The sequence below is a fragment of the Elephantulus edwardii genome, unplaced genomic scaffold, assembly GCF_000299155.1.
Source record: "Elephantulus edwardii isolate Elephantulus edwardi_28Jun2011 unplaced genomic scaffold, EleEdw1.0 scaffold00226, whole genome shotgun sequence".
In the NCBI taxonomy this organism is placed as follows: domain Eukaryota; kingdom Metazoa; phylum Chordata; class Mammalia; order Macroscelidea; family Macroscelididae; genus Elephantulus; species Elephantulus edwardii.
This window is the reverse complement of record NW_006399976.1, coordinates 3,097,857-3,123,799: the sequence shown is the minus strand read 5'-3', so window position 1 is coordinate 3,123,799 and position 25,943 is coordinate 3,097,857. Positions and strand designations below refer to the sequence as shown.

The 25,943-nt window shown below is 46.4% G+C and overlaps 1 protein-coding gene across 1 annotated transcript; it reads left to right on the top strand.

Moving 5' to 3' along the window:
• Positions 1-2,105: 2,105 nt before the first annotated feature.
• On the top strand, positions 2,106-24,994 carry LOC102851899 (cytochrome P450 4F22-like). Its single transcript, XM_006898300.1, has 12 exons — positions 2,106-2,327; positions 4,222-4,366; positions 10,280-10,333; positions 10,448-10,575; positions 11,315-11,436; positions 17,833-18,100; positions 20,629-20,695; positions 20,787-20,916; positions 22,143-22,276; positions 23,001-23,065; positions 23,779-23,861; positions 24,817-24,994. Exons 1-12 carry the CDS (start codon positions 2,106-2,108, stop codon positions 24,992-24,994), a joined length of 1,596 nt encoding a protein of 531 aa, XP_006898362.1.
• Positions 24,995-25,943: the final 949 nt, after the last annotated feature.

Below are 25,943 nucleotides of genomic sequence, written 5' to 3'. Positions count from 1 at the left end.
AGTTGGCAAAGAAAGAAATACGTGCAGTAACTCTCTATGGCGCTTACTACCCAGAGCTGCCCATGTAAAAAGAACATTTCACGGGATGCACAATTTCCATGCCTCCAGAGAATTTGCCTAGAATTTGTGAGTCCCTTATTCTTCAGATTGCATGGTTGCCTGTTCCCATACCTCCTTCTATCTTGGTCTTCCAAAGGAGACCTACACTACGCAGTCTGTGTTAGGAGTTAGGTCACTCCAAAGGAATTTACCTAATTTGGTGAAGATCTACCTAGCTATTTCCTCAGTAGAAAAAAGCATTTCTTTTGTATGGATGGATGATATAGTTTGGCATTGGCTGGTGCAAGAGCCCATTGACCTGAATTTAGGACTCTAAGTTGGGGACACCATGGGAGCTGAGGCTCCGTGAGACCCTTGAATGCAGGCAGTTTGCTCACCTGTGTTGCTCAAGGAGGTAGGAGCAGAGAGAGTTCCTTGTTAGGAAGGAGTGAAGACATGAAGGCAGAATGCGGGCATTTTCAGGGATCTCTTTCTTGATTGGCTGAGGCTTGTGGGCCTGAGGTAAAAGTGCTGGAGTTTGGGTTCTATGGTGGCCAAAGGAGGTCTTTTCCAATCTCCCTTGGAACCACTTCCTCATTTGGAAAATGCGAGAATGATCGTACCTCTGTCCTGGGGCTGAGTTAAAATTCTATATCCATCCCGAGCATAGTGCACAGCACACCACCACACTGTCGTACTTGTCTACTCTGTTATCATTATTGTTGCTCACCAATCAATTTTAGCTCATCCAGGAGCTGACTCTGATGCACAGATTTGCCTCAGGAAGAGTCACTGGATGGTGCAAACAATTAAGCGTCAAAACCACGAGCCAAAAGCTTGGTGTTTCAAGTACACCCAGAAATTCCTCCCAAGAAAGGCCTGGTCACACACACAGGGTCATGATGAGTAAAAGCCAACTTAACAGCAAGGGGGATTCAGTTGGATGGTTAATGCACTCAGCTGTTAACCAAAAGGGTGGTGGTTCGAGTCCAACCCGCAGCGCCTCTGAAGAAAGAGGTAATGATCCACTTCTGAAAAACCAGCCATCATGCCACTGTTATAAAACAGGACTGACATGGGGACTGGGGGGAAACTAAGAATAGAAGGGATAAATAATGAACACTGCATTGGGACAGATGAGAGAAAGAACTATTTAAAATTAATATGTGATTAGGCATTATTTACATGACAACAGTCCAGAGTAAGAGGTGCATAGCAAAATGGTCTGGGGTGGAGGGGGTGGTGGTGGTAGTGGTACAAATTACACAACAATAAATGAATTTTTTTAAAAAAGAAAACGGAACTGGGGGTGGGTAGGGGAAGAAAATGTGTAATAATGAATAAATGGAAATCCAAGTTTTCTATAAAATTTCGTTAAAATCACAATGAAAAATTATAAATATATATGTATATAAAGATATATACATACATATACAAAAATATATACATATAATGCATACATACACATATACATATATACATACATACATACACACATACATACATAACACACACACACACACACACACACACACACACCCCTAAAGGTCATGGAGCACAGTTCTGCTTTGACACCTGGGGTCATCATGAATTGGAATCGTTCAATGACTAGTTAACAGCACTTTGTTTGGGTCGTGGTCACAGTTATTACAAGTGAAAGAGAAAGGGGAGACAGAAGAAGCCAGGCAGGTGGAGTGGACTCCCTAAACCCTGGGAAGCAGGGATGAGCACAAACCTCAGATGGGTCTTATTCTCACTGAAGGTGGAGTCTTTACCCACCAGTTTCATCAGCCATTGGATTAGAACTTTCCTCATAAGGGCATTACTTCTCCCATGCTTCTGGTCACCTGTACTGCTCCTCCAGTAGAGAACCCCAGGCAGTAAGCTTTTCAAAGGTGAAGGCTGAGGGTGTAAAGGCTGATCTCCCTCAGTGTCTGGGGGTGGGAGAGGCATCCCTCGTGTCTTTGAGTCCTGGGCATGAGCAGCTTTTGTGCACCTGAACACCCAGGTCATGGTGCCCATGGTCCATGGTATCGGCGCTGACCCTCCTGTCTGTGCCCCCCAGGATGCTGCCCATTACAGACTCCCTGCTGCGCCTGCTGGGCCTGGAGAAGACGACATTCCGCCTGTATGCCGTGTCCATGATCTTCCTCTTCCTGCTCTTCTTCCTCTTCCGTCTCCTGCTACGTTTCCTGCAGCTCTGCCGGCATTTCTACACCATCTGTCGCCGCCTGCGCTGCTTTCCCCAGCCTCCGAGGCGTAACTGGCTGCTGGGCCACTTGGGCATGGTGAGTGGGGGCAGGTCCCAGGACCCAGAGAGGATGGTGAGCATCCAGGAGGCATCCTGAAGGAACCACAGCTAAAAACTCTGCTTCTGGAGCCATGAGTAGACTGGTTTTAGAGAGGATGAGACAGGCTCAGAGAGGGAGAGCAATTTATTTAAGGTCACACAGCTGGAAGGAGCCAGCACTGACTCGGAAAAGTTCTGTTGGTAATTCCAGACCATCACTGGACGAGTGAAGCTTGGAATCTGTGATCCTCTGTCGTCTTTGCCACTGTTTTCCTTCCTTGCATCATGGCTCTAGTCTTCTCCCTTTAGGCCATGGTCCCAGGTCAGACCACACCTATAGCACCTTTTATGTACCAAGTAGGGACGGTGGTGGTTCTATGGTAGAATTAGCTTACTTTCCATGAGATCTAGGTTTCATTTCTAGTCAGTGTGACTGAGACACAGACGCTACCCATCTGCCAGTAGAGGCTTCTGTGTTACTAGATGTTGAACTAGAGGTTTCAGGGAGCTTCAAGGCTAAGGTGGACTAGGAAGTAAGGCTTGGAGATTGACTTCTGAAAATGAGTCAGGGAAAACCCTAGGATCATGGTGACTGATCTGAAACCAACTTTGAGGATGGTTCAAGACGGGACGATATTTCATTTTGGTTTGTGTGGGTTTACCATGGATTGAGGGCTGACTCAACGGCAGTACTAATACAAGTTGCTGTTGTTGATTGCTGTCAAGTTGAGCACGACTCGTAGCAACTCTATGAACAAAAGGCCTAAGGACTTTCTATAACTATTGTCATTTATCAAAGTTCAGAGTTTCCAGAGACCATGTTGTTTAGGAAGTGGATGCCACTCCTGCTTCCCAAGTATTATTTTAGGTGCTTTGCAAATCCCAACTCATCCAGCCGTAATGCCCCTGCCCTTCGCCCCTGTGCTCTGTGAGGTAGAAGAGCTTCGGGCTCAAAATGAGTGGATCTGGGTTCAGATCGAGCCTCAACAGCTGGGTGAACTTGAGGCAGTCACTTAACCTTTCTGAGCTCCAAAGGTTCAATTTATAATGGGGGAAGAATTTATCCCTAGTTCACAGGCTAAGAAAGAGAGAGAATTAGAGGAGAGTAATGAGGAAGGTGCTTATCTCAGTGCTCAGCTACTAAATAGGGCCAGCATTTATTGAATCAATGAGTGAATGAAAAAAAGAAAAAAAAGAGTAAATGAATGAACTGGCTCCTGTGTATACTTTCCTGTCAGGCTCAGCTCTGAGCTTGTCTGCCTTCAAGGAGAAGGTAGCCTTGCTTACGTCTCATGATGCCACGGGGGTGGGCTCGGCCTATGAGATCAAAATTGAGCTTCAGAACCTTTTAAGGTCTGACTGTTGCCTTTGGCCCAACCATCACAGCCACAGAGAGCTTCCTTGAAGCTTCCTTGAAGCTTGGGCATTGGTGATGGGACATGAAATTCTTGTAACAGAGGCTACCTCAGAAAGAGTGCATACTGTCAGCAGGGGCCGTGGAAGTGGGAAGTCTTGTTATGGGATTAGGAAGTCTTTCCAAGGGACTAGAGGGACATGGTGGGATAAGCGAGGGGTTAGAGGTTGGAGTCTAAAGGGGCTAAAAGGCCAGGCTACGGAACCAGGACTTTCTCTCAATGGCAGTGGGGAGCCATGGAAGGTGTGAGAGGAAGGAAGGGACATGGTCTGATTCAGGAAGTCCTCTGGGACCAAGATGAAAAGTTGAGACTGGAGGCGGATACAGAAGGAGGGGCCTGAACCATGGTTCAGCAAGTGGTGGTTGAGGCCTGAGCTCATGGAGGGGATGAAAGAGAGGGAGAAGATTAATGTACAAACTTGGTAAGTGATGGGCCTGCGGGAAGAGTTACCCTCACTGCCCTTCTCTCCCTCCACAGTATCTCCCAAATGAGGGAGGCCTCCGAGACGAGACAAAGGTGCTACACAAGATGCACCATGCGCTTCTGGTGTGGATTGGACCTGTGCTGCCGCTGGTGGTGTTGGTGCATCCCGACTATATTAAGCCTCTCTTGGGGGCCTCAGGTAGGTTGGTTAGGTCCCTGAGCCATGTGTGAGCCCTCAACTCCCAGCGTCCAGGGGATTTCCATGCAGAGTGAGAGGAAGGGCCTTTTGAACAGGGCTTTGAAGTATGCATAGGAGTTCATTTAAGCAGGGATGGCCATCTAGATTTTTGGAACAGCATAAACAAAAACGTGACAATGTCCAAGAGTTTTAGGAATTTTGGGAGGATGCTCATCGTCCTTGAAGTCAGAGCCAAGCGTGTCTGAGTAGATAATTGTTTCTTTTAAATGCATTTTACTCAATCCCAAGCCATGACACTTCACCTCCAGGGCTGTGATGCTGCCATTGTAACCTGGGTCTTGGAAGCCCAGCCCACACCCTTCTTTCATCAACTGGTCTGACTCTGTGTGGTGGAGAAGGTGGTGTGGAAGGAAAGCTTCTCCCATCTACAACCCACACCCAATTCATTATTTACTTAGAAAGCTCAGCCCTTAACCTCCAGCTCCAGGCTCCCCAGTATTCCATGACTCTCTAGACAGTCCGTCACTCCCTACTTGTGAGTTTTTCCATTCTTAGACCTAACCCTGTAGGTCTAGGTGTGCCTATTTTTGACTTTGCCTCCTTGGTGGTGGGGTTCAGTGTGGCAGACCAGGTGACTGCACAGCCTAATGGGCTTGGGGAATGTTTAAGACAGGAGAGATGGGAAAGGCAGAGCTTCAGGAATTGTAGGATCTCTGGTCCCTGCTTGGAGCTCTACAAACACAAGCCCGGATGCTCACAGGGAGGAAGCTGCTGCTGTCCTGCCCTTCCCAGCTATGTCTTCACTCCACCACGCTGTGTCCCATTATTGTAGTTAGAAGGGAGGACTGTCCCCAGTGAGTAAAGGGGGGAAGTGACTCTCCCACGAGATGGGTCTTAAGTCGGGAGAGGAACCCCAGGCAGGCCTTAGGTGGATGGACTTAAATGCTGGCTTCAGTTTGTGCTCGTTGTGTGACTTCAGCAAGTCATCTAAGCTCTCAGAGCCTCGGTTTCTGACCCGGAAAGTGCACTCAACAGCACAATGTAGAAACACTAGTAAGTGTTTCTCCTTCTCTGCCTTATTTAGAGAGCTCCAAAAGCTAAAAAAGCAAACTCACTGCTATTGAGTCAGTTTAGATGCAGTGAGTCTATAGGACCAAGTAAAACTGCCCGTTTTCCCAAGACTGTAAATCTTTTCAACAGAAGACTGTCAAACCTTTCTCCTGAGGGGCAGCTGGTGGGTTTGAATCATAGACCTTTTGGTTAGCAGCTAAATGCTTTAAACTTTGCAACCCCTAGAGCTTCATTTTGGAGCTCCTAAGTGATATGAATGGTTGATGTTAACCAGAAGGTTGGAGGTTCGAGTCTACCTAGAGGCAACGTGGAATATCTACTTCTGAAACATCAGCTATTGACAACCTTATGGGGCATTAGGGAGCTCTGGTGGCCTAGTGGTAAGAAGCTGCGCTGCAATCCCAAAGGCATGCAGTTCAAATCCACCAGCTGCTCCGGGTGGGCTATTTCCTCCTGTGTGATTTACTGCCTCTGAAAACCCACTGAAGGGAGAGTCAGTTATGAGTCAGTTCTGACTCGACCACATCCAACAACATCATGGAACGTAATTCTCCTCTGACATACATGGTGTGACCATGGTCTGGAATCAACTCGATGCCAGCTGGTTTACCTACTTGATTCTGTCTTTTCTCTGCCATCACCTTCAAGTTTTCCATTTTGCACAGTGTGGGACTCCATGGAGACAGACAGGAAGGAGAGCCTCATTGTCGGCCTGGTGCCAGGAGACATTGGCTTCCTTCTTCCCCTTCCGTCTCCCCAGACAGACAGGATATTCATCACGTTTCTCTCCTGGGGGAGCAGGATGGAGAAATCCAAGTAGGGAGGGTGGGGCTGTGAGTCAGGACAAGCACGCTGTGGTGGGGCGTCCTGGCTGTAGGCACCCTGTCCCACCCACTCTCAGGTCGGCTTCCTTAGTCCCCCCCTGCTGCTGTAACAGAAATAACTACAAGTGAGTGGCATTAAAGAACAGATACTAATTGTCCTTTTACAGTTTAGGAAGTAAATGTCTCCAGGGGGTCAGCTCTAGAGGAAGGCTCTCTTTCTGCTGTCTTGAAGGGACCATCCTTGTCTCAGCCTCTCTAACCAGGCAGCTGTGGAGTTCCGAGGCTTGTAGACTTCTCTGTCCTCTGTCTCCGTCATCTTTGGATGATGCCTGTCACCGGTGTCTACTTTCTTTTTTGCCTGATGTCCTTGGGTGTTACAAATGACCAAGTGCTTGGCTGCGGGCCTAAAAGCCTGGTGGTGTGAAGCCACGCAGAAACACCTTAAAAGTAGCTCAGTGAAAGAGAGGACGACCCTCAAGGGAAAGGGCAGGCGCAGCGACTCCAACGTGGACTTACACAGGACTGTGAGGATGGCGCAGGAGAGGGCGAGGTTGCGAGCTGTGGGGCACAGCGTGGTGAGTGAGGAGTCATAGTTGACTCCGTGCCTCCTGACAACCACCACCAAACAGAGGCACGTTGGAAGAGAGCCCTGGCAATCTGCTTCTGAACGGCCACGGGGTTTATGGAACACAGGTTTTCTCTGCATACGTGCGGAGCTGGCTCCACGGTACCTAACACCAGTGTGCTTCCTTGTGTCTCATAACTGATTGGTTTAAGATACTCCCCATCCCTTTGTGGCCTCTTCAGCATAACAAAGGCAACGCTGTTCCCATATGAGGTTACATCGCAGGTATGTTGTTGTCTTGATTGTGATTTATAGAGCTGCGGTTGGTGGGGCGTTGCACTGCCAACCCAAAGGTTGGCACCCGTCAGGCAGTTGGAATCCATCAGCAGCTCTGAAAGAGAAAGATGGGCAGTCAGTCTCCTTCTATGTGAGTTACAGTCTCTGAAAACCCACTGGAGGCTCAGCTATGGGTCACTTCCGACTCCTTGGCAGTGCATTTGAGTTTTCTGTAGATGAATGGACACAGTGGCTCCAACAATGGGCTCAAACATGGTAAGGATTGGAAGGATGGCACAGGGCTGGGCAGCACTGAGTTGCTATGAATGGGAACTGACTTGATGGTCCCTAACCATGCTCTGATGGCTTAGTGGTAAGGAGTTGCACTGCCATAAAAAGGGCACGTGGTTCAAATCCACCAGCTCCTCTGTGGGAGAAGGCTGGACAGTCCCCTCTCAAGCAATTAGAGTGCTCTGTGGGGTTTTCAATGGCTGTGAGCTTTCAGGAGCCCTTCTTCCAAGGTGCCTGTGGTGGGTTCAAACTACCAGCCTTTCCGTTAGTAGCCAAGCACTAAAATAATTTATGCAACTGAGGGTTTTGCTGCTGCATAGTAGGTGCTCACTGAATATTTGGACACTTAATTTAAGAATTGATCAACTGTTGGTTATGGTTATTACTATAATCCTTACTGATTTAAATCATTGTGTTGGAAAAAATATCATTGTGGTGATGTTATTGTTAGGTCCTATTGACTTGAGTACAACCCATAGCAACTGTGTGAATACCCAATTTGAATACCCAATTACCTGGGTTTTGTTTTTTAATTGTCATGTGCTAGGCACACATTAGCTGATTGAATCCTTACGGGGATGCATTATAGGGTGAGACAAGGTTGTTATATCTCCCTCTGGCAGTAGGGAAATGAAAGGGCAGAGTGGTAATGTGCCCAAGTTACCCAATTAATTAGTGGAAACACTGGGATTTGAAATGAGATCTGCTGCCTCTGCATGCAATCTTTCAACTATAATGATACACAACTTCCCATGGAATAATTTCTTCAGACTGGATGGCGTGGGATCTTATCTTACAGAGTCTCTTTCAAGGAAGATGTTACTGCCCTCTTTTTACTGAAGAGGACATTGTTGGAGGTGACAGCCTGGACAGAGATTTCTACATTGAGTGGTCAGGGCTGAAGTGGAGGAAGGCTGTGGGGATGGGAACTTGGTTAAAATGGGCTTCAAGGGATGCATAGGAGTTTTCCAGATGAGGAGTTCCAGGTGGAGGGTTCTGTTAGTGCAAAGGCACAGACATGTGAAAACACTTGGAGCATCAGGTGACCTGGGTGATTGGAAGGTCCATGGGTAGGGCAAATGGCTTTTGCTCTACTTCTAATGCAAAAGTTCATGGTTCAAATCCACCTAGGGAAGCCATAGTGTCTAGTGAACTGTTATATGAAGATTGCAATCAAGAAAGCGCTATGGAACAGTTCTAATCTGTAACACTTAAGGTTACCATGAGTTGGCATCAAGGGCAATGAAAAAAAATTAACCTGTGGTAATAGAGAGCCTAAGAGATGTGTGAGAAGCACAGCCATTGGCTAGCTCTGTATCTCAGAAGGAACTTCAAAGGACCAAGGCTGTAGTGCAGAGTCCAGAAAGGAGAGGAGTGATGTCCTTTCTGTGCTGCTTCTTCCAAGAAGCCTGCCCTGACTTTGAGCAGTCCTTTTCCTGTGCTTCCCTGAACAGCCGGCACACTTTCTACCTTCTTGGTAATTGCACAGCACATGTACGCTTCCCTTTCCCACCCACTGGGAGCTCCTCCAGGGCAGGGCCTGGAAATGTGTAATCTGGGAGCCCAGCATTACCCATCAGGGGTTGGGTTCAGAAAGGCAGCAGAAGAGGTATGTTGAATGGGACAAGGAGTGGCCATATGACAGAGCACAGTTGGCCAATTCCTGGGTGTATATGTAGGCAGCTGAGTAATATCAAAGGGAAAAGCAACATCACTTGAGTTTCAGGTATTTCCTCCCTAGGCCTCTGCCCACTCTGCCCTAAATTTGTTCAATGCATAAAAGGGGAATTCACTCAACCATGCAAACCTCCTTCCATCCCTCCATCCCTCCATCTTTCCATCCCTCTCCATCCATCCATCCATCCATCCATCCATCCATCCATCCATCCATCCATCCATCTCTCTCCATCCATCTCTCCCTTCATCTCTCCATCCACCCATTACCTATTCATCCCTCATTCATCAAGGCTTTTCTTCATTTGTCCTTTGATTCATTGAATAAACATTCATTCACTATCTTGTTAGCACCAATAGAAGTGATCAGTGTGGTCTCTGCCCCCAAGGAGAATGAGTGGATTTACTCTGGAATGATTTTGGGTGGAGAGGGAAACACCTAAGCCAAGATCAGAAAGGGGAGGGAAGAATGTTTGAAGCAACGAAATCAGTTGATGGAAGAAGTGGGAACAGAGAGTGAACATGGCTTTTTCCAGGAGCTGGGAAAAGTTTTGTGATGTTATAATGTCAAGAGATGTCTCAAGAAGAGCTGAACAGGGGGAGATCATCAAGGGCTTTGAGAAATGGGCCAAGATTCTAGCTCTTGATGGTAAGGGAGAGCAATGGAGGGTGTGCGAGCAGGAAGGGACATGGTCAGACATGAAAGTCAGATGAGATCCCTCCAGGCCAGCATGAGAGACAGTCCAGAGAGGATGAGGCTGGTGGCTGAGAGCACAGGACAAGCTGTTCAGATGAGCTGGCAGAAAAGAAAGAGATGGGTGGATTAAGGGAAAACACGGGTGAGGAGGTCCATTCCAGGTCAAGAGCATAACCTGGGAAAAAGTTTGGAGACGAGAGAGAGAGTGCACATAATGAAAATGGGATTATTTCCATTCTCACTGAACGATTTGGGAAGGCAGACAGGGACTGGATGATGCAGATGCTTTAATATTAGGCTGAGTTTGAACTTTTTTGCAAAGGTAATGGGGATCCATCTTTGAGAAGGGGAAGTTAATGATTAGATAATCATGTTAGGAGGCTCTTTCTGGGGCAGGTGTAGGCTGGAGGGACGTTGGAGTGGGGGGTAATGTCTCAGAGAGGAGGCCATAGGAGGTCATAAGTAGAGGGCTAGACTCTTGGCTCATGAGATCATTGTCTCCTTCCTCTTTACAGCGGCCGTTGCACCCAAAGATGACCTTTTCTATGGCTTCCTTAAACCATGGCTGGGTGAGTGAGGACTGGGTGGGCTGGAGCGTCAGAGATGAGGGGGCAGACGTGGAGTTCCTTGAAGGGCTTCAGAGGCTACAGGGGATGACCCTGACCTTAGTACTCTGGGTCCAGGAGATGGGCTACTGCTCAGCAAAGGTGACAAGTGGAATCGCCACCGCCGTCTACTGACACCTGCCTTCCACTTTGACATCCTGAAGCCCTACATGAAGATCTTCAACCAGTGCACGGACATCATGCATGTGAGCTCTGGCTCTTTTGGGGTCGGGGAGGCCAAGGGGTGAGACTGGACCATCACTGATGTGATACTAGGGAGCTGGGCTTCCTTTTTTAAAAAAATTATTAATTTTAATGAAAGTTTACAGAGACCTAGGGTTTCCAGTCATTCATTGTTGTACTTTTCTCCCTGACTACCCCCTTGCCCCCACTTCACTCTTCTCCTTGAAAAGGAAAAGAAAAACTCTTTTATTGTTATGCAATCCCTCCCCCCAAGTCCACGCCACTGTGCAGCCTTCATTCTGGACTCCTGTCATGACAATAATAATCATATATCCCTTCTAAACAGTTCTCTCCCTCATGTGTTTCAATGCAGCATACATCATTCCTCCCCTCCTTCACTGTCTTCCCTCAACCCCAATGTCAGTCCTGTTTTACAAATAGTGGCCCTACGCAATATTTGTTCTTTTGTGACTGAGATATTTCACTCAACATAATGTCCTCCAGGGTTACCCATTTTGTATATTTCATGAGTTCCTTGTTTTTCAGTGCTGCATAGTATTCCATTGTGTGAATATACCAGGGCTTCTCTATCCATTTGTTTGTTGATGGGCACTTGGGTTGTTTCCAGCTCTTTACTGTTGCAAAAAAAGCCACAATAAACATGGGTGTACATGGGCTTCCTATCTTTAAAGAGAGTTTGTTTTGAGGGCGGTGCAGGATTATTGCCAACAGGGCTCACAGTCAAGGCTCTCTCTCTTCCAGGCCAAATGGCGGTGCCAGGCAGAGGGCAAAGTGATTTCCCTTGACATGTTCAAACATGTCAGCCTCATGACGTTGGATAGCCTCCAGAAATGTGTCTTCAGCTACAACAGCAACTGCCAAGAGTGAGTGTGACTTCCTTCAGGAAGATGTAGGCAGCTGCCCTGGGACAAGGGGCAGGAGGAGGAAGAAAATTCCTTAGTGTTTCTTAACCTCCAGCTGCTGGTGTTCCAGCTCTACCACTTACAGGATGACACCACCTCTTCATGTCTCAATTTCCTTATCTGAGAAATGGGCATCATTATGTCTAGAGAGATTACAGAAGAGCTAAATGCCATATTACGTGCTAGGCACATAACAGGTGCCCAGTAAATGCAAGTGTACTTTATTCCTCCATAAAGAGGATGTGACCTTTGCAAAGTATCTGGCCACTCTCATGAGCTTCAATTTATTTTTAAAAAATGGACATTATCATAGGGTCTGTATGAGTCATGTTTGACTTGAAGGCAATCAACACCACCACCACCACCACCACCATAATTTCCTCATCATAGAACTCATGGGAAGATGAAACAGAAATTAAATAAACATGTACGTAGTAGGAGCTCAGTAAATGCAAGTGGCCCTTATTCCCTGCACAAAGGTGTGGTCTTTGGAAGATACTCCCATCTCAACTTTCTGAGCGTCACTTTCCTTATCAAAATATAAGCATCTCCATTCCATCCCCAAAGAGGTCATGTTGTTATTAGCTGTTATTAAGTTGGCTGAACTTGGCTCTATCTTGCGCCATCCTCATGCTCAAGCCCATTGTTCTAGGTCCTGTGTCAGTCCTTTTTGTTGAGGGTCTTCTTTCTTTCTCTGGTACTCTACCTTTCCCATCGTGATATCTTTTCAAAGAACTCTCCCCTCCTAACAATATACCCAAGGTATATGAGACAACATCTTACCATCCTTGCTTCTAAGGAGCACCATGGCTACATGCTCTCTGAGAGATTACTTTGTCGTTGTTATGTGCTGTCAAATCAGAACAAACTCATAGCTGACTCTCCGTCAGGTTTTAAGAGGCTGGAAATTGCACAGGCGGAGGTTGTCCATCTCTCTCCTGTGGAGTTGCCAGTATATTTGAATCGCCTGGCTTCGAGTGGCCAGCACAATTCCTTACCCACTAGACCACCAGAGCTCTGTAGAGATTGTTGTTATTGTGTGCTGTTGAGTCAGAACCGATCCATAGCTGACCCTCCAGTGGGTTCTCAGAGACAGCAAATCTCATGGATTGAGATTATTCATCCTTTGCCCTCGGAGAAGCAGGTGGATTCAAATCTCATGCTTTTGGGATTGCAGTGTAGTTTCTAACCAGTAGGCCACCATTCACAGAGATGATAAGAAAATTAAAAGAGAGGAGCACATAGCAAGAAGAAGGTAATCGCTTCTCAGCTTTTGTGCTAAGATCAAGTATAGTAAACACTTGGTAAATGCAACTTTCCTCTCATTCTTCCAGAAACATAATGTGACCTTTGGAAAAATGCCTCCCACCATCCACCTCCAACTTAAATGAGCATTGGCATTCTTTCCCTTAGAGATCACAGGAGAATGAAACAAGATAGCAATGGTTTTGCATATAGTAGGTGTTCGGTAAATGCATGTTTCCTTCCATCTTCCAGGAAGAAATTGTGGTATTTGGAAAGTGTTCTTCATCCTCCCACCCCATCACAGAATCTCTATTTCCTTGTCAAACAAGAATAATGATCTCGGACTCCCAGAGTTGCTTTGAGGACAACATGATCTAGCGTTGTTCCAATCCATATAAAGTTCAGGAGTTTGTTGAGTGAATGAATTCAATAGCCATTATTATTTTGATTAATTTCTTTATCATGAGGTATTAATTGTGTACTGTATGCCAGGTACTGTGGCAAATATTATGGGAAGCAGTAGATTAAGTGCCAGTCTAATGGCCCTTACAGTCTAAAAGGTGATGTAAGAAAGAAGGAAAAGGATGTTAAGTGTGTAGCTCATAGTAGATTATCAGTAATAACAAGCTGATGTTGTTTCTCTAGCCCTTGTAGGGCACATTTCATTTGGGTAAGGCAGAAATAGGGAGCTCTGGTGGCCTAGTGGTGAGAAGCTGTGCTGCACTCTCAAAGGCACGTGGTTCGAGACCAGCCAGCTGCTCCATGGGAGAAGGATGGGCACTCTCCTCCTGTGTGATTAACTGCCTCTGAAAACCCACAGAAAGGTCATCTATGGGTCGGTTCTGACTCTACAGTACACAACAACAAGGCAGAAAGGCCTTCAGTCAGTAATTAATTCACTTATCTATGCATCAAGGAACTGTTTACTGAGTGCCTATATTATCTGCCACCTGTTTGGATGATGGGGTGGGGGTGGGGAAAGCTGAGTTTCGCCAGCCCCTGCTCCTCTTCCTGGCTCCCCTGAACTTCTCTCTCATGCTGCATTCAGACTCCCAGCCTTGCCCAAGAACTCCAGTCACCACCTTGTTCCGTGCGCGTACTCCTGGGACAGGCTACCTGTTTGGATGGTGGGGGAAGCTGAGTTCTCCCAGCTCCCGCTCCTCTTCCTGGAGTGTGGAAATTATCGAACAATATCATTAATATTACATGCGAACAAGATTCTGCTGAAGATTATTTAAAAAAAACAACAACTGGAATAGCACATCAACAGAGAACTACCAGAAGTGCAGGCTGGGTTTAGATGGGGTCGTGGTATTAGGAATATTGTAGTTAATGTTAGATGGATCTTGGCTGAAAGCAAGGAGTAACAGAAGACTGTCTATCTTTGTCTCATTGATTATGCAAAGGCATTTGACTGTGTGGATCATAACAAACTGTGGCTGACTCTGAGAAGAATGGGAATCCCAGAACACTTGATCGTGCTAATGTGAAACCTATACTTGGACCAAGAAGCAGTCGTCAGAACAGAGCAGGGAAACACTGCATGGTTCAAAATTGGGAAGGCCTGTATCCTGTCTCCATAAATTTTCAAACTTTATGCAGAACAGATTATCCAGGAGGCTGGGCTCTATGAGGAGATATGTGGCATCAGGATTGGAGGAAGAATCATCAACAATCTGCGTTATGCAGATGATACAACCCTGCTTGCTGAAACTGAGGAGGACCTGAAGCACTTGCTGTGGAAGGTCATGGACTGCAGTCTTCAATATGGATTGAGGCTCAACATCAAGAAAACAAAGATTCTCACCACTGGGTCGATTGGTGGCATCATAATGAGTGGTGAAGAGATTGAGATTGTTCACAGTTGTTGCTTGGCTCCACAGTCAACACACTTGGCACCAGCAGCTAGGAAATGAAAAGATGTATTGCTATGGGAAAGTCTGTGGTTAGATTCCTCTCTTAAGTATTGAAGTGCAACAGTGTCAGTCTGGAGACTAAGATGTGCCTGATACATACCATGGTCTTTGCAATCACTTGCTATGCATCAGAGAGCTGGACAATGACTAGGGATAATAGATGGAGAATTGATGCCTTTGAGCTATGGTATTGGAGAAGAGTATTGAGTATATCATGGACTGCTAAGAAAATGCAAAGGTTTCTCCTGGAGACGGTGAAGCCACGCTGCTCCTTGGAGGCAAGAATTCTGCAGCTTCATTTAACATACTTTGGACCAGACCTTGAAGAGGGACGTCATGCTTGGGAGGGTGGAGGGACAACGCAGGAGAGGAAGACCCTTGATGAGATGGATTGTTTCAGTGACTGGGGAAATGGGAGTAAGTTTGTGGGAGGTAGTGAGGTCAGCACAGGATAGGTCAGAGTTTAGGGCTGTCGTACATAGGGTTGCTATGAGTGGCAGATGACTCGACGGCACATAACGATGACAACAACAACAACAACAACAACAACAACAACAACAACATATTCTCTGCTAGATAATTGATTTAGGTTCTAGGAATACAATGATCAAGTCTTACCTTTCTGGAACTTACTGTTTTTCTGGAAGATAGATAGTAACCTCAAACAAATAAGTAGACAAAAACCCAACAGATATAGAGAAAGCAGCAAGCATGCTCCAGGACCAAGGACAGAGCACCAAACTCCACCTCCAGCAGTGTGTTGTTTTGTTCTTTAAACAGCTGTATAGAGATAGAATTCACATCCCATACAACCTAACTGTTGCTAGTATATTTTCATTATATTCACAGAAGTGTGCAAACATTATCACAATTAATTTTAGAATTTTTTATCATTTCCAAGAGAAGCCTGTGTCCTCTAGCAATTCCTTCTCTCTACCCTCAACCAAAAACCCTGCAGAGGTTCAAGGACTGCAGCCTTCAGTATGGATTGAGGCTCAATATCAATAAGACAAATATTCTCACCACTGGACTAATTGGCAGCCTCAGGATGGATGGTGAAGAGATTGAGATTGTTCACAGCTTTATTCTGCTTGGTTCCATGGTCAACACTCTTGGCACCAGTAGCCAGGAAATTAAAAGACGTATTGCAATGGGAAAGTCTGCTGTTAGGGACCTCTCCAAAGTACTGAAGAGCAACGGTGTCACTCTGGAGACTAAAGTGCGTCTGATACAGGCCATGGTCTTTGCACTCACTTGTTATGCATCAGATAGTTGGACAATGACTAGGAACAATAGAGGGAGAATTGATGCCTTTGAGCTGTGGTGCTGGAGAAGAGTATTGAATGTACCATGGACTGCCAAGAAAACAAACAGATTCAACCTGGAGAGGGTTAAACCAGGCTGCTCCTTGGAGGCAAGGGTTCTGGAGCTTTGTCTGACATACTTTGGACATGTTGTAAGTAGGGACTGGTCCTTGGAGAGGGACATCATGTTTGGGAGCGTGGAGGGATGGTGCAAGAAGGGAAGACCCTCTATGAGGTGGATCGATTCAGTGACTGGGGTAATCAGGATGGGAGTGTCAGAGACAGTGCGATTGGCACAGGATAGGGCAGGGTTTAGGACGGTTGTACATAGGGTCGCTATGAGTCACAAGTGACTCGACAGCACATAACAACAACAAGCCTCAGCCAGTATCTCGGTTGCTCACTCGATACTGTCAAGTCAATAGTGACACTCCATTGGCTTTCTGAGATTGTAAATCTTAATGGGAGGAGACTCTCTTTCTCCATTGGGGCACCTGTTGGATAATTGACCTTTTAAGTTAGTGGCCCAACATACTATGGACTACTCTAGTGGAACTCCTCATCCCTAGGTACCCATTAAGCTGCCTATTCCTGACATTTCATTTAAATGTCATTGCTGTTAGATGCCATTGAGCTGATGATGACTCATAGCTGTACTTGAACAACAGATCTGAACTTTAACTTGCATCATCCTTACAATCTTCTTTATGCTCCAGCCCATTGTGTCAATACATATCATTAAGGATCTTCCCCTTTCACTCACCCTCTACATTTTCTAGTATGATATCTTTTCAAAGGACTGACCCCTTGTGACAATGTGCTCAAAGTAAGAAAGATGAACTTCACCATCCTTGCTTCTAGGGATCACCCTGGCTGCACTTCCACCAAGATTTGTTTGTTCTTTTGGCAGTCCACGAGATATTCAATATGCTTAGCCAATACTATAATTCAAAGGCATCAACTCTTCTGTCTTCCTTTAGACATTGTCCAACTTCTATATGCATATGAAGCAAATGATAATAGTATGGTCTGCAACAGGTGCATCTTGACCTTTAAAAGATGTCATTGTTCTTCAGGACTTTAAGAGGTCCTTAAGAGCAGACTTTCCCCTATGCAACATATCTTTGCATTTCTTGACTGTTGTTTTCATGAGTTGATTGTGAATCCAAGAAAAATGAAATCATTGACAATTCAGTCCTTTCTTCCTTCTCAGTTCATCTATCATTATGGTGCCTTTTGGCCCACTGGTGAGGAGTTCTTTATAAATTCTAATTCCTTACTGGTGGCCTAGTGGTAAGAAGCTGCGTTGAAATCCCAAAGACACTTGTTTAGAATCCACCAGCTCCTCTGTGGAAGACGAATGGGCAATCTCCTTCCGTGCAATTAACTGCCTCTAAAAACCCGCTGGAGGGTCAGCTATGGGTTGGTTCTAACTTGATGGCATATGACAACAACAACAACAACAATAACAATCGATCCTTATTAGATTTATGGTTTTCAAATAGAGCAAAACCTGTGAAAGCAGGAACCTGTGTAAGACAGCCTGTTAGAGAAGGAAAATGAAAACGTTTTCCAGTACTGAAAATTGGAAGAAAAGTAGTAAGACTGCACCCTGTCAAAGGAAAATTTGTGGACCCCAGAGAAAGGTGACAGTTCTGTTAAGTTCTAGATCTCACAGGTTCCCCTTCTCATTCAGCAGGTTGTAAAGTAATTAACTTTACAATTAGTAAAACAATTTATCTTTACTCCTGTTGTCTACACTGGAAGGCCCTTTCTCATTCTGAGTCTGTCTTTGTTATCTCCCTAATGGGAACAGGTGACTTTGCCACAGCATGCCTGGGTTGGGGCCAGTTGATGGACCAATGCTCATGGCTCCTTCTTTTTCTTGATAGGAAGATGAGTGATTATATCTCAGCCATCATTGAGCTGAGTGCCCTGGTGGTTCGGCGCCAATATCGTCTGCACCATCACCTCGACTTCATCTATTATCGCACGGCAGATGGGCGGCGTTTCCGGCAGGCCTGTGACACTGTGCACCAATTCACGGACGACGTCATCCGGGAGCGGCGACAGGCACTGCACAAGCAGGGGGCTGATGCCTGGCTGAAGGCCAAGCAGGGCAAGACCTTGGACTTCATCGATGTGCTGCTCCTGGCCAAGGTGAGGCTGGGCCCTAGAGGGTGGAGCCCTACCCAGGCCAACCTTTCCTAGAATTCGACAGGGATTGTAGAAACGGTTCAAGGTTAAGGTTAGCATAGCTCTAAGGAAGAGTCAGATGCAGAACCTGTAAGACTGACAAAGATGAAATCCAACACTCTGAAGAAAGGGGATACATGAAGAGATATATCTGTTGCCTTGAGTTGACAAATACCAATCCCATGTGTGTCACAGTAGAACTGTGTTCTTCAGGTTTTTTTATTTTTTACAAAGTGGTGTTGAAAAAAAATTATATATTGAACAAAAGTTGCCACAGGTATTTTGACATGTATAGTTCAGTGATATTGAAGATCTTAATGTTGTGCTATCATGGTTATTGTCCTTTTTCAGATTCTCTGTCACCATTGATATGTCCCTAAGCAAGCTCTCCTTTCCCCTCCATCCCGCCCCTTGTAACTTCTACTGATCTTCAGTTTCAATATATATGCTTTTTTCATATACTCATACAACTCCTTCCTGTCAAGTCTGAACTAACTCATAGCTGATCCCTACTGATTGTCTGAGATTGCCCATCTTTTCTTCTGTGGATTTTAACCACCTCAGAGGGGTGGCCCATTGAGTTAGCATTGAAACGCCTTATGGAATATACCACCAGAGCCCCCATATTTCAAATAAATGGGAATACAGTATTTTATTCTTTTGTTCCTGACTTGTGTCATGCAGCATGATGTTTTCAAGGTTCATCCAGGTTGAGGCATGTCCCACCGAGTTTTGTATGGCTGAATTTTTGGAAGTAGATTTTCAGATCTTTTCCTCCACGTAATGCTGGGTGGAATCAAACTTCTAACTCTTTGATTAGCATTTGAGTATGTTAACCATTTGCACCACCCAGAGAGAGTTCCCTGTTAGTGGTGCTTCTGTGGACTGGTGGAGTAGCACTTGGACTTGAGTAGTCATGGATCCCAGTCTGATTTTGTCACCAAGATTTTGGATCTTGTTTCTGTTATTCTTCTCGGTGGGCTTCACATTTCTCATTTCTCATTTCTAACCTGATGATAGTGAACCTTTCACAGTGTTTCCAGGTACTTAACACGACTCTTGGTATTAGAGCTGCTCAAGAAATGTGAACCCTTCTCTTCCCTCATCTTGTACTTTTCATTCCTTCTTTCAGTCTTTCTTGGACAAGTTGCATCTCCCTATCTTACTGGACTGGTTCCCCCCAAATCTTGCCTGCAGAGAAAGAGGGGCTGTATCTGACTTAGGAGAAGCCCGTAGGATGCAGACGGTGGACTAAGCATCATCTACCTCCTTAAAAAGAGCGCTGCCAGGAGGAGGACAATGGTATTTGACCTCCAGTAACTCCACCAATGAGAAGTGTCCTCTTCAACATCAATAGCACAAAGCCAATTCTTATGGGGTCAGACATACCCCTCTACTCTAACATCTTCTTTATTGAGTTCCAACTTCACCTCTCAGGGCTTTCCATGCTCTGTTTCTAGGTTCACTAACCTGTTATAATGGTCACACAGAACATAAAAGAGCCATGGCTATAGGGTTTATCAAAGGATAATTCAATTAAGAAACAGGATTGAATTCTTCTGTTCAGACAGTTTCTCAGGCAAGCTCATGGACCTTCTCATCTTCAGTCTTCCAGATTTGGGCTAATGTCACAAAGCTCTTTCAACTAAACTCCATTCAGCTCATTGCTGTCAAGTTGGAACCAACTCATAGCTGAGCCTCCAGTGAGTTTTCAGAGACTATAATTCATACAGACGGAGAGTGCCTTTGGGTTGGCAGCAAAGCTCCTTACCCACGAGGGCTCCAAAGCTCTTTCAGCCTGACCACTTATGGCATCTCCCCTCAGCTCTGCAGTAAGCCCGATGAAGGCCTTCTGCTTTAGCTCCGGGGGCAGCAGTTTTAGTTCAGTTCTGCCTCATGTTGGTCTCTGGTTCTCTGCCACCTCTGCTGCTGCTACTCTCATTCTGTCTTCTATAAGAGTCTTTGGCTTCAAAGGAAGCACTACACTCTCAACCACTTTTCTGATGCAGTGAGATTCCAATTTTCTGCCTCTGAACCTGCTCGATTTAAGCCTGGTGGGATGGCAATACTGACCAATCCCATCATTAGTAAACTACATAACTTATTTGCATGCGCCAACCCCAAAGGTGTTATTTACCTCATTCACCATCATTAGTATAGTCTTAGCCACACAGGGAACTCTGGTGGCTTAGTGGTAAGGAATCATGCGGCCAACCCAAAGGTACACAGTTTGAACCCACCAGCTACTCTGAAGAGAACGATGAAAAGTCTCCCATGTGATTTACTGCCTCTGAAAACACACTGGAGGGTCAGCTGTGAGTAAGTTCTGACTTGATGGAATACCACCACCACCACCACCACCACCACCACAACAACAACTTGACATGTCGTGTAAGTCAAATCCAATGACTAGAAAAGTCAATGAGTAAGAAAGGCATATTGAGTAAATCATAGCACAACATAATTTTTCATTTTATTATCCTTCATCTCAGGATGAAGATGGGAAGGAGCTGTCCAATGAGGACATCCGAGCTGAGGCTGACACCTTCATGTTTGAGGGTGAGGAAGTGGGTGGAGGGATGCCTTTGCTTGAAGAGGGTACTTGTACTGTCTCAGGATGGTCTCTATCTTATGCTGCGTCCTCTTGCAGGTCATGACACAACCTCCAGTGGGCTTTCCTGGGTGCTGTTCAACTTGGCAAAACACCCAGAGTACCAGGAGAAGTGCCGGGAGGAGATTCAGGACGTCCTGAAAGGCCGGGAGCTGGATGAGCTGGAATGGTCAGTTGGGGTTGTGGGGCTGATAGAGAAAGGCTGTGTTCTACCATGTATTCAAAACCTTGGACAAGTCACTTCAGCCTTATTTTGGCTTCCAATTCTTCATCTCTAAGAGGAGGATGATAATGCATGTAAAAAGTCCTGAGGCTAAAATCATTGCTCTCAAGTTGATTCATGTGGTACTGGGTGGAACTGTGTCTCCCTAGTGTTTTCTGGACGGAACCATGAACTAAGATTTACAGTTAATCAAATTTGGTGCCATGAACTTCAAACAAAAAAGAATTACTAGGCAAATAATTAGAATAAGAGAGTAAGTAAATAATAGAATAGTAAATAGCAGAATGAGGAAATAATTATTGAGTAACAAAAAAGGTAGACTGTAGAAGAAAGGGTATATTTAAACTGTTGCTGGCAAAAATTATTAATATGTCACTGACTGTCAGAAGAAGAGACAGAAATAAAAAAATGTTCCTTAAAATCAAGAATGGTGGCAAGCTCTGGTGGCCTAGTGGCAAGAAGCTGCACTGCAATCCCAGAGGTATGCAGTTCGAATCCACCAGATGCTCTGCTGGAGAAGGATGGACAATCTCCTCCTGTACCAGTCAGATCCAATTTGACAGTACACACACACACACACACACACACAAATAATAATTAAAAAAACACAAGAAAACAACAAACCTCCAATCCTTAAAAAAAAAAAATCAAGAATGGCAAGGCATCGGCTTTGACATCATCAGAAAAGGCCAATTGCTAGTGAAGGACATAGTGACCATTCCTTGTTACAGAGTCCAACTACTCCAGAGTTTTCTTAGCTATCACTTTTATTAGAAGCAGATCACCAGGCCTTTCTGCTCTAATTCTGGATGGACCAACCAACCTTCCAGTTATTAGTCAATGCTTAAACCTCTGTGCCACCTAGGGTTAAGATTCAATACATATTTGGGGTCAACACAATTCAATCCATAACACTGAGTGTTAGTGAGGTGTGCACAGGGATGATGGATGTTGGAATCCAGCTGAGGTCCTGTGTGTCTTATGGAGCTGAGGTTTAGAATGTGAATTGTGAAAGACCTTGAATTCCAGGTGGAGATACTTGAACTTGCTCTTGAGGGCTAGAAGGTGTTGGAGCAGAGGTTCCTTGCTCAGCAGCTCCTGCACGTGTGTGTGTGTTTTGGGTGCTGATGTTGCCTCAGCCTGGCTCTGAGTCACAGTCCCCTCCTCCCCAGGGATGACCTGACTCAGCTGCCCTTCATCACCATGTGCATCAAGGAGAGTCTACGCCAGTTCCCACCTGTGACCCTCATCTCCCGCCGCTGCACAGAGGATGTCAAACTCCCCGATGGGCGCATCATACCCAAAGGTGAGATGAGGCAGTTCACTACATGCTTGTGGGGTGGTGGGAGGTTGTGTGTGTGTTGGGGGAGGAGATAGAAGTGGATGAGTCAGGGTGGCAAAGAAGGTGTGGTGATGAGGCTGGACTCCGTGAAGGTGGAGGTGGAGTAGGCTAGTTTCACTGAGTTGCTGAGTATCTGCAGGGGATCAAGCCCTGTCCAAGCTTTGGGTACCTCCCAGCCTTGGGGAGAGATAGCAGGCCAGGCACCTCTAGTCAAGGAAAGGCTCAAAGAAGGGATAGGATGTGGAGAACCCCTCCAAGTGAAGTGATGGCTCTATCTGGGGAGAAAGAAAGGAAATGCTTGGAAAGAGTGAGCATGGCAGGGGAGCCTCATAAATTGAAGATGGCAGAGGATGTTTAAAGGTGGATCCTCAGGGATTGTGAGCAATCTTCAATACCAGTTTGAGGCACTTAACCTTGATCTTGAGGCAGTAGGGAGCCAGCAGAGGTGTTGAAGCAGGGCAGGAGCAATGTCAGATCTATGAATAAGGAAGATCCCTACAGGTCAGCATCACAGCCAGGAAGAAGGCAGAAGAAGGCGGGAGGGACCTCAAAGAGGGAGGGATGAGAATCTGGATGAGGAAGTTGAGTTTTTCAGGGGAGAATGGACAAGAAGTGATGGCAGGTACATCACTGGAATGGCCTGGATCACTTTAGCATCTCATCCCATTGCCTCTGTTTCTCCCCACAGGAATCATCTGCCTAGTCAGCATCTACGGGACGCACTACAACCCCTTGGTGTGGCCAGACTCCAGGGTGCGTAAGCTCCACACTTCTCCGCTCCCGACTCCTTCCTCTGTCACAGGGGCAACGGGCCCCATCGAGCCAGGGTTGGTGCTGATTCTGAGCACCTCCACTTGCTTGTTCTCTCTCATTGTTAATCCATAAGGTCAGTAAGTCCCTATCTATTAAGCACTTACTATGTGCCAGCCTCAGAAGGGCAGTGAGTCTGGAGAAATAATTAGGAGTGCTCCTGTCATTCTCAGGGACTGGCAGTGCTGCGTGATTGATAGGATCAAGTTCGCTATTGATAAGTGCAACAAAGAAAAGAAAAACTCAGGAGAGGTCGTGACAAAGAAGAGGAGTTAGAGCTGAGACTGGAAGGGGGTGACAAGCAAAAGGAAGGGCATTCTAAGCACAGGAAATGGCATGTACAAAGGCCCTGAGGTAGGGATGAGCTTGCCATGCCTGAAGGACGAGGCTAGCATGGCCAGATTGCAGTGAGTGTGGGTAGGTAGTGAGTGTGTGAGGAGGAAGGTAGGGGCCAGACCATGCCGACTGCAGCTGGGTGAGGTCTTTGGACTTGATCCTGGGGTCATGGGCTGTTCACTCTCACATAGACTCACGTACTGCTCAGTTTGGGGGTTACCTCTGTCCAGCTGTTTTGGTACAGGACATTTGGGAGGGGACTAGGCTGGGAGGTCTGAGGCAGCCCCCAAATTCACCCTGAGGCTTTCCCTACCACCTAGGTGTACAATCCCTACCGATTTGACCCGGAGAACCCACAGCAACGTTCGCCATTGGCATATGTGCCCTTCTCTGCAGGACCCAGGTAATTCTTGCACCTTCCCTTGCCCCAGTCAGGTGTAGGGGGAACCCTGAGGCACGGGGGTGGGGTGTGGAGGTGGGGGTGGGTTTAATAAAAGCAAAGATATACCCACCAGGAGCACAGAGTACATCCCACCCAGCAGCTCTGGTGCCCATAATGCACTTTCTTTTTTTTATTATTATTATTATTATTAATTTCAATGAAAGTTTAGAGACTTGGATTTCCATTCATTCATTGTTGCACTTTTCTCTCTGCCTGCTCCTCCCCCCAGTACACTCATCTCTTTGAAAGTAAAAGAAAAATTCTTTCATTGTTTTACAATCCCTCCCCCAGGTCCACTCCACTAGGCAGCCTTCGTTCTGGACTCCTGTCATGACAAAAATACCTAATCACATATCCCTTTTAAACAGTTTTCTCCTTCATCTGTTTCAATGCAGTATACATTATTGAACCCATCTTTCTCAGTCTTCCCCAACCCTGAGGTCAGTCCTGTTTTACAACAGTGGCACCATGCAGTATTTGTCCTTTTGTGACTAAGGTATTTCACTCAGCATAATGTCCTCCAGGGTCATCCATTTTGAATAATATTGCATGAGTTCCTTGTTTTTCAATGCAGCGTAGTATTCCATTGTGTGAATATACCACAGCTTCTTTACCCATTCGTTTGTTGATGGGCACTTAGGTTGTTTCCAGCTCCTCATAATGCACTTTCAATGTACTTTTGGCCCTCAAGTCAGAGTCTGCAATAGCAGCATCATATAATGAGCACCTACTGTGTACAAGATCTGAGTTCTGGGCTCGCCTACTCCCTAGTGGCTCTGCCTGCTATAAAACACCCGAGTTCTAGGCCACATTTTTGCAGAGCTCTCATTTTCAGTCTTACCCAGACCAAGATGCGAATGTGAGGCTTTCACGATTTGGAAAGTGAGACCTGAATCGTGGATCTATCTTCTTCCAGGAACTGCATCGGGCAGAGCTTCGCAATGGCTGAGATGCGCGTGGTGGTCGCCCTGACACTGCTACGCTTTCGCCTGACCGTGGATCGAACGCACAGGGTGCGGCGGAAGCCCGAGCTCATCCTGCGCGCAGAGGATGGCATCTGGCTGAACGTAGAACCCCTGCCTCCGCGCGCCTGATCGCTGGCCTCGGCTCTGGAGGACAGGCCCCGCCCACAGAGGCTAGCCCCGCCCACAGATGCTTAGGCCCCGCCCCCGGAGAAATAGACTCCACCTGTGAGCCGCTCGAGGATCCAGGCCACGCCCCCACGGCAAAGCTCCGCCCCTGGGGCCTGACCCTACCTCCTGAGAGCACAGACCACGCCTTTTGAAGAAATCTGGGCTCTTGAAGGTCTAGGCTCTACTTTGGAGAAGCCTGAAGGTTTCTGAAGGAAAGACTCCGCCCCCTGCGGATCTGACCCCACTCACTGCATTACAGTTCCTGTCTTCTGGAGTGAGGGACCTGGATCGGCCCCGCTTCTAGGATCACATGGATTCAGATCCAGTTCCTCTTAAAACACCAGAAGCAAAGGCGTCCCAGGTCCCCGGGCCCACCCATTCTGCAAAGGCAGAACCGAAGCTTGCCATCTGGATTCAAGCCTCACTCTTGTGGACATGGGGCAGGCTTCCAAATTCAGGACTTGGGAGCTGGAATCAGAAGCTAGAGACCTCACCTTCTTCCCTGGGTGGGCTGCCTCCCAGGGCTGTTTGTTTCTGTCATTCTTTTATAAGTCCGTTTCCTCGCAACCCTTTCCTTCCTCCCTTTCTCAAAGGCCTTTTTTCCTGAGTTGTGAGTTTTGTAGAGTAAAAACAAGGGTCGCGTCCAGCCCAACCAGATGACTACCTGGGTTGGAGAGGAGCTCTGAGCCTTTGGGAAGCAGTTGGGAGAAGCTGTTGGGGTAGGAGGTGGGGGAGCTGTTTATCTTTGGATATAAAGTCAGCCATTTGGGGACAGTCCATGCAATCATTTGTTCTGTCAACAGACTACGTGCTGGTCACGTGTCTCCTGGCATGGGGCAAGTTTGCTGATGGGTCTTGTGGGATCTGGGAGGAAAGGACTCCACGTTTGAGTGTGAGCATTTACAAGTAT